This window comes from Parambassis ranga, chromosome 9, assembly GCF_900634625.1.
Source record: "Parambassis ranga chromosome 9, fParRan2.1, whole genome shotgun sequence".
NCBI classification, from domain to species: Eukaryota; Metazoa; Chordata; class Actinopteri; family Ambassidae; genus Parambassis; species Parambassis ranga.
This window is the reverse complement of record NC_041030.1, coordinates 3,973,847-3,982,506: the sequence shown is the minus strand read 5'-3', so window position 1 is coordinate 3,982,506 and position 8,660 is coordinate 3,973,847. Positions and strand designations below refer to the sequence as shown.

The following is an 8,660-nucleotide window of genomic DNA, read 5'->3' as shown; positions in this document are numbered from 1 at the left end:
ATAATCAAGTAGCAGGCTGATGGCAGTGCAGTTTGATAAGGCCAGTGTGAGCCGTGAAATGTCAAACAATTTTACCTATTACACTTCAGAATAAAGGCTTGTTCTGATGTTCTTTAGCCAGCATTCAGTGATCCATGAAACTACATTAACTGACTGAATGTAACAGTGTTGTAATATCTTGGATAATGGATTGAGTAGTGAAGGCCAAACCATCTGATTACAAAAGATGGAAATCCCCACAAAGCTGAGCCTGTTGTTCTTTATGGAAAATGAAATTAAGTTACTGGCTTTGCTAATAGTGAGAAGGGACGCTATTATCTTCCACTAAATGCTCATACAAAAGACTTTATGTGTGGATGCATCTGTAACATACAGAAACCTGTTAACATTGAAGTGAAGGGGGAGAAGACAAATACAAAAAAATATAATCGTCTCTGAAATTCATAAAACTTGAATCATGTGAATTTACTTTAAGCTGGAAAAATTGAATTAAGTCCAGCAATGATGGCAGTTTAGTTTCTATAATGTAATAAAGCCATTAACATACCAGATATGTGCAAGGACAGTACATTATTATTTTGAACTGAAGCATCTATTTACACAAAGGGGTTTGTACATTCCATAGAAAACTGTACTTGTTTATTCCCCATAGCTGCCACTTGTGTGATATCACAGTGTAGATAATTCCATCACTGATTCCCCTCTTAAGCTTCTCTCTGATCTGCGGTGCCATATTTTATTACTACTTTTATGTCTAGTTTGCGTGTGGCTTATGGAGGTCACTGACACAGATTTCCACCTACATTACGCTGTGAGTAGGAGGGTGAGGCCCGCAGACAAACCGCGCCCCCTCCCTGCTCCCGCCCCTGTTTATGAATGCGTGCGCTCTGATTGGACGGCGGCTCCTTGCTTTGAAATCCCTCCCCTCTCGTCTTCAGTATGTGGAAGAAGTGAGGTACTGAGAGGCTGCTGCAGAGAGAAAGAGACACGCACACGGGAGGACTGTCGCACGCGCTATCCTCTGCGGAAATATTCCTTCAACTTGTCCCGTATTTTGATGAGCAGTGACTACTTATTGTGTTTGTGGTTTTTTTGCCATTTTAACACTGGATGACGGAATATTTAGGAATAATTAACGGGTAATACTGAAGAGCCCGATAAAGGATGACATTTTGGCGATTTGTCACACTATAGAGACAGCTTGGTCCAACAAGGAGGACGCGCACTGCGCACTGCGCTTTTGGATTACTGCACGCTCTTCTCGTGAATTTATTATCATGAAATGTGCATGAAATTCAACCCAGCGCCCACTAGTTACATGTTTCCGTCCCTCTTCGCGCCCCGATCCAGATGAAAGATTTTCCCGGTGGACCTGAACCGCTTTTACGCAGCCAGTCCCCGGAGCGCAGACCCGCAGACGCCAGCGGTGATCCACACCGCATAGGAGCCGAGAGATCGTACTTTTACACACACACATCTTGTCCTTCTCGCTCGGACCCCTCACGCCAGGCTAAAAGGCTTCCCATAAGGATCGTAAAGATGTTGACTGCGCACAGCGGCCACTTGCTGCACCCGGAGTATCTCCAGCCCCTCACATCCGCGCCTGTCAGCATTGAAGTAAGTAAATCAACAGAAATACACGATGTTTTAAAATGTTACAAAATAGCTTTGAGTTATAGGGCGTTGTTTTTTTCTTCTTCCAGCATCCTCACAACTCTACACACACGTTTCCATAAATGTACTTATGACAAAAAAATCCCCTATGCGCCATTTTACGCACGTTATTTTGGCAAGTTTGCGAAACACTAAAGTTTAGAAAAATCTCAAAATACTCTAAATAATATTGCAGTGTGCTTTAAAATGTATTTTGCATCTTTATTTTTACATACATCATACATTCTTTTTTATACTTTGTATCACCACATGTCATTTATCCATGTTAATTCAGTTCTCCATTCTTGTAGTTTAAATGTTATATATCTCTAGACATTTTCTTCCATGAAAATATTATAATTTGTGGGTCCATTTTTATTTTTTTTTAGAGCTGCTATGTTCATCCTAACGTTCAATTAATTAAAAAAAAAGTGAAAATAAAAACAAAAAAAAACAGATTGTTCACCATTTTGCTCTGTTGTCTCCTCAGCTGGATGCCAAGAAGAGTCCTCTAGCTCTGCTGGCCCAGACCTGCTCTCAAATTGGCAAACCAGATCCCCCTTCTTCCTCCAAGTTGGCCTCCCTGTCCTCTGGTAGTCTGGGCGACAAGGAGTCCTCCAGCCGGTCATCTAAGTCTGGAGAGCAGCACCAGTCCCTAGAGGACAAATCCAGCTTCAAGCCTTACGCTAAGTCATCAGGCGATTGTCGTAAGGACGTTCTAGTGACAAAAGGGCCTTCAGATAAAGCAGCGTTCAGGGTGCCAAATGGAAGCTCCAGTGGTGGCAGCGTTTCATGTCCATCCTTTACTCCTCATTCCCGGTCACCCAGCTCCAGCTCTCCTCCCCTGCACACTCAGAGCCAACCTCACAGACAAAGCCATTCCCCTTCCACACAGCCCCCGGCACACTCTCAGGCATCACACATGGACAACAAACCTGGGAGCTCAGAGCAGGCCAGTTCGGACAGTAACAACAACAATGCTGGCAAAAAAGACTCAGACGCAGCTAAGTCAGGGATGGATGGGGCTCAGTTAGCCAACTCCAGCCATGTACGGGCTAGTGCCAACTCTAGTAATGCCAGCTCTGCCAGCAGCCCACGGCCGGAGAGCAAGACTGATCCACAGGCCTCTTCGCAGTCTGGCTTGAGCTCTGGGCACATTGCTCCGGTCTCCCCATTCAAACCAGGACATTCTGTCTTCCCTTTGCCTCCTGCTTCAATGGGCTACCATGGCTCCTTTGTCGGGGCCTATGCTGGCTACCCCTCCCAGTTTGTTCCTGGCTTGGACCCTTCCAAGTCTAGTTTGGGCCTAGGACTTCCAGGGAAGCACCCCAGCTCCAGCCCTCTCACTGGAGCCTCACCTCCATCTTTGATGCAGGGTTTATGTCGGGACCCTTACTGTCTGAGCTACCCCAATGCGCCCCACCTAGGAGGCAGTAACTGCTCCACCTGTGTCCACGACCCGTCAAGTCTCAAGTCCGGTTTCCCACTTGTTTACCCCTCACACCATCTCCACTCCCTTCACTCCGGCTCCTTGTCCTCTAGCACCACTCCCTCCCTTTCCCACCCCCTATACACGTATGGCTTCATGCTCCCCAATGAGCCGCTGCCCCACGCTTGTAACTGGGTGTCAGTCGGTGGTCCCTGTGACAAGCGTTTTTCCACATCAGAGGAGCTACTAGCCCATTTGCGTACCCACACAGCGCTGCCAGGTATGGTGGACAGCAAGCTGTTATCAGCTTACCCTTCATCAGTGTCATCAACGGCTTCCTGTCATCTCCACCTGCCCCCACCCAGCAGCCCGGGAACCCTGCCCAGCTCCTTCTCCCTCCGTGGCTCTCCAGGCTTGGGCCTGGCCCGCTACCACCCCTACAGCAAGTCCCATTTGCCCGGAGCCCCAGGACTTCCAATGCCATCCCTTCCCTCCTCCTCACCCTATTACTCTCCTTATGCCCTCTACAGCCAGAGACTGGGCTCAGCCTCTGCCCTTGGATACCAGTGATATCCAAAATAGCATTGAGTCCACAGACTGCAGGCACCAGCTTGGACTCTCCGGGGCAGCCCTCAAGATGGATTCTTGTGATTGGGGTCATCACCAGTACAGGGCATCACGCCTGCTGACCAGCCTGCCAGGAATACCACCTGTTAGCCTCAGGATTGTGACGGGTGCTCCAAAGGCAAAAGACTGTGATGGATTGTCTGCAGCAGTGAACCAACAAACTTAATGAATAAAGACGATGCGAAGCAGAGCTTGAAAATAATGACATTGTGGGATTATTACAACAGTTTTGATTTTGGTTTTTGTTTTGTTTTTCTCTATATCTGTCTCCCAGAACTAAAAGTCTGTATTTATTTTTCACTCAAGCGCTTGATATTCTACTCTGGGGGGAAATTTTGCTGTCCAAATAATTGTTCTTAAGTATTCTAAGTGAAAAAAAGAATGATTTAAGTATAGTACCATTATGCCTATCATACACTCTAAAAATAAAAATGTTGCACCACGATGAAGATGGACTGTGAGGCTTTATTCTGGAGACCTCTTTTTTTTAATCTCTTTTCCTCTTTGCTGTTGTTTTTTTTGTCTCCATCCTCCACTGCACATCCAGACTCTGGAGAATTGCATGTCCCTGAGAATTATCTTGAACAATGCTGTTATTTTTATTTGTAAATATGCAAAGATGTAATATTTTTTCAAGCTTAAAAGGGGTCAGCAAGTTTGGGTCACCGATGCAAATGGTGCAACAATGAGAAGATAAATAAAACAGTGATGGCTGTGCTATCCAACCAACAAGAAAAGGTCTTATTTTGTTAAATAAATGATACATGATTGCATTTTAACTTGTTTTTTCCTCTTTGAACTCTATTTATAGCACCATGAAGTAGCTTTTTGTCATGACCATCAGAGGATGTCATAAATCTTGCCATACTGCCGCACTGCACTTATCTAAGACTATCTATCATTATGGCTCTTACAGCAGTGCTATATGTGGCTATGTGTAATATTTCATGGCTCATATCAGTTGACAGGGCTGTCCCAAGGAGGGTAGACCAGGTCACATTAGGGCCTGTTAGCTAGTCTCTGAGGACTTTCAACCCTCCTCCTCCTTCCATCACCCACATTGCCTTTGTTGTTGTGAGTGCAGCTTTTTAATTGCTGATTCTTGTTTGTGGGGCCTTAAAAACAGCCTCCTCAGCAAAGTATACAGCAGTGTGGAGTGGCTGCTGGGTCACTGGGACTTCAATAATGACCTGAGGGAGGTGTCGACCTAGGATCTCCTCACAGTCTGACGGATTGCCCTGCAACACAAAGGCCAGAGCTGACAATGGGAGGCGGTTAATAGAGAAATATTCATCAAAGTGCTGACACCTCCCCTGAGGAGTGCAGGCTCCCTTACAGGAACCACAAACACGGAGGCCTCCATTCCCGATGTGAAGAGCCATTTTTTTTTTTATTTTGCTGCTGTGGTTCTACAGTCAGCGTTCTTGAGCCAGAGCTGTTAGAGACTAATTCGAAGGGATGGACTCGGTCTATCTTAAAGCTGCACTGCTGCCGTTAGAGCGTTTCGGTCCTGATAATGTGTCTGTGTCTCCACTCTATTTGGCTGACAGGGTGTTGGTGGCGCAGAACGCTGAGGCTCTGGTCTCTGAGGCGGCTATTGACCCCGACTCCCAGACTCCTCTACTCTCGCGGTTCATTAGCACTCCAGACAGGGGAGAGGCAAGCACAGGTGTCACTTGACAGGACCATTAACAAAATGGATGACCCTCCCAAACCACATCCAGCCCCTGCCACACCAGCAAGGTCACGGCGCCCTGATCACTGCTCTGGGTAGCTCTTTGGGACACTACACTTATTTTTCTTCTTTAGAAACTGGAGCCAAGCCCTTGTCTGGAACAGGACAGACTTACTTTCTTGTTGTTGCTTTTTTGCGTGAAGTTTATGCATCAGTCTAGACAAAATAGGTCAAGGATATTCTGGTTTTAGCGCCATATTGCACATTATGTATTTAGTGCAACATATTTCTTTGTAACTTACAGATATGTACAGGATATGTACAGGATTATGTTGCCCCCTAAAGTTGTGTTAGTGAAGTACAGGTGAAAATTGTGTTGAAGAAGGTTACTCTTACATGTAGAATGAATTACACATTCAGAGCGTTATCATGCTTTTGATATGAATGAATGTGGCTGCTCTACAAACTGTAGACAGGGAGCTGGCTACGTTGGCTTGAATGTGAAGATGATTCACGCTGGAGGTCATGCAGAGGGGAGAACTTTCAATCTTGTCCGGGAGGTGGAATTAATTCCACTGTTGCCAGTTTACACTCGTTCATCAAATGCCTCACTATTCTCCCTATCCCAGCACTCATCAGTCTCCCCCATCCATCTTCTTCTTCTTCTTCCCCCCGCACTCTTGCAGCTGAGTCAACACCCACACACTCCATTTATGTCTTCTGTGTGAGGCTGTGTGCGTATACAACCCGGTCCTTTGTCCACAGAGGGTGACATGTAAGGGCTGAATTTAATGGTGATGAAAATACATTTTCACTGAAAAATGTGTTTTTTAAAAATACTCTGTTTTAAATAAGAAAGCACTTCCTCCTTTTACCCATATTTTGTACATATTTTTGGAAATAAATGTCAAATATACCCTTAAATTAGTTTGAGATGATATATAATTAGCATTCCCAAATTTCTACGGTACTCTGGCTTTCTAGGTACAAACAAAAAAAATCTTGTACATTTTTTTACTTTTTAAAAATAAAACTATTATTCTAGAAGTAAAAAAATATATATATTGGAGGCTCTCTATGCTGCTTTGAAAAAACAGTGATTTTATTATGGGAATAAAGTTTGCTGCCTGATGAAGAAATATTTTAACATTTACCAGTATTCCTGTAAACACTTATTAGAGCATTAATTAAAAAAATGGTTTTCTAGAATTATAATGTAAAAGATATATACTGGTATATACACAGTGAGAATGCAGATGTAATCAGAGTAGTATCAGTGAAGGTGGTGATGGAGGGGACTAATATTTTCCCCTCTGTGCGTCAGTGCAGAGACGGTGCAGAGTGCCACTGTGAGGTCCTGAGCAGCGGCTGACAGGCTTGGTGATTAATGACGACAGGGTGTGGAGCTGCTCTTCAATTAGACGCCAGCTCTACCCGGCTCACCATCGCTGCTGACAGCTAGGACAGAGAGAGGGAGAGAGAGAGAGAGAGAGGAAGGGCACTCAGTCTTTCTCTCCCTCACTCTCTGTGTCTTCAGAACAAAACATTAACCTCAACTCCATGACTACCACCTCTGTGTTTAACATCAGGACACAATACAGAGCCTTCGGCATCCAACAGTGACCGCAGTGTTAAAGCGACCCAGATGGCGTGAACACATCCCTCATCAGGGCCTGTCACACAATCTCTGCTTTATTTCTCCACATAAACCCTGTGACTGACTCTTTTACATGCCTGTTTCAACTCCTCTCTCATTCACGTCTGCAGCCAGGCATGCCGAAGGCTCTCTGTGAAAAAAAATAACAGCCACATTAAAGACTTCCAGGTTGTTTTGCAGGTTGGGACAAGTTCCACCCACATGTCAGTGTCTGTATGACGAGAGGAAATGAAATGTTTGACAATAAGCAGAGCTGGTAGGGTTGAATTATTAGTGACCCTGTGCATGCAGCAGATATTTCATACTGTATGAACAGATAAATAAAGCTCCATAAACAGCAGGACCTGAATGCATTGCGGTGGTTCAATATAGAGGTGTGAAGTGGGAATTGCTTTTATTAAATTCACTATAATTAATAATATATTACATTATATTATGGTTAAGCCGTACTGTGGTAAAAAGGCTGTATATATATAGTATGCTCAAAAAGCAATATTTTCTTCTCAAATGCACTTCTAAACTTTTCACATGCAGCCTGAGCAGCTGTGGCTCAGGTGCTGGTGTAGGTTGTCCTCATGCCTGTTGTCCTTGGGCAAGACGCTGAGGTGCTGCCAATGGCTGGCAAGCAACTTGTATGCCAGCTGCCTCCATTTGTGTAACTGAGAGGGATTCTGAAACACTTTGTTATCAGTTGCAAGACACTCTGAGGCCAGGTCTAACTGTGGAGGTCTACCATTAGGCCTGCAGCTTGAAGCACAGATGCAGGAAAATGACTTAAGCCAAAATATGACATCCACTCATCCAAAAGCAGTAGTGGAGGAAGTACTGAAGTACAAGGCAAGTCATCTACTTAAGTAAAAGTAGAAGTGTCACATCAACAATCCTCCTCCTTAAGTGAAAGTCAGTACTTACTTTTACATTTACTTAAAATATTAAAAGTAAAAGTACTCACACAATGAGTTGTCTCTCAATATCTATGTGGTGCCATGTTGATAAAGAATGCAGATAAAGCTCCTGGTAATATTTCTGCCTCTACTGATACCACTACTAGTAAATCCCTGCCAGCAACTCTTTTCTATGAGTATATCCACCAAATGTTTTTGGGCCCTTTAAATTCAAACATATCTTTTAAAAATGCCCACTGGTCTCTCGGTTCAGTGGAGGCTGCCTCTGGATCCATGTTCAATAGTAAGGTTAGCTGCAGAGGACAGGAGGCCAGTAACAGTCTTTACTGCTGTGCTGCTGCCAAACACAGGCTCTGCTATCGTTGGAGCTGATGGAGCCACCTGATTGGTTTAAACTTCAGAGATAGAAACACAATCCATATTTTTGTGTAGATATTTTGGTGAAACAGTATTCATAAAATCTGACAAGTACCAACAAACATAGAAAAGTCTAAAGTATGCGCTATTATTTTTACTCAAGTAATGTATAAATATGTAAACAATTACTTAAGTAGAGTAATGAAGTACAAATAGTTACATTACACCACTGTCCAAAAGATTTCAAACTAAACACTTACCGGTACTTGAATCCCCAGTAACTCACTTATTAAGTGTGAAGTACATCTGATCCACAGCTGTGGCCTGCAGAGGTTCCTTGTTTTGTTAGTTACATAC

The 8,660-nt window shown here is 44.1% G+C and overlaps 1 protein-coding gene across 1 annotated transcript; it reads left to right on the top strand.

The window, feature by feature from the left end:
* The first annotated feature begins 956 nt into the window (after positions 1 to 956).
* On the top strand, positions 957 to 3,870 carry znf703 (zinc finger protein 703). The gene is made up of 2 exons (XM_028415169.1): positions 957 to 1,617; positions 2,144 to 3,870. The coding sequence occupies exons 1-2, from the start codon at positions 1,351 to 1,353 to the stop codon at positions 3,650 to 3,652; spliced, it is 1,776 nt and encodes a 591-aa protein (XP_028270970.1). The 5' UTR covers positions 957 to 1,350; the 3' UTR covers positions 3,653 to 3,870.
* Positions 3,871 to 8,660: the final 4,790 nt, after the last annotated feature.

Excerpts from the sequence above, each read along its gene's own strand:
- znf703 (XM_028415169.1), top strand. The coding sequence starts at position 1,351 with ATGAAAGATTTTCCCGGTGGACCTGAACCGCTTTTACGCAGCCAGTCC. Across the intron at positions 1,618-2,143 it reads CCGCGCCTGTCAGCATTGAA|CTGGATGCCAAGAAGAGTCC; the intron begins GTAAGTAAATCA and ends TTGTCTCCTCAG.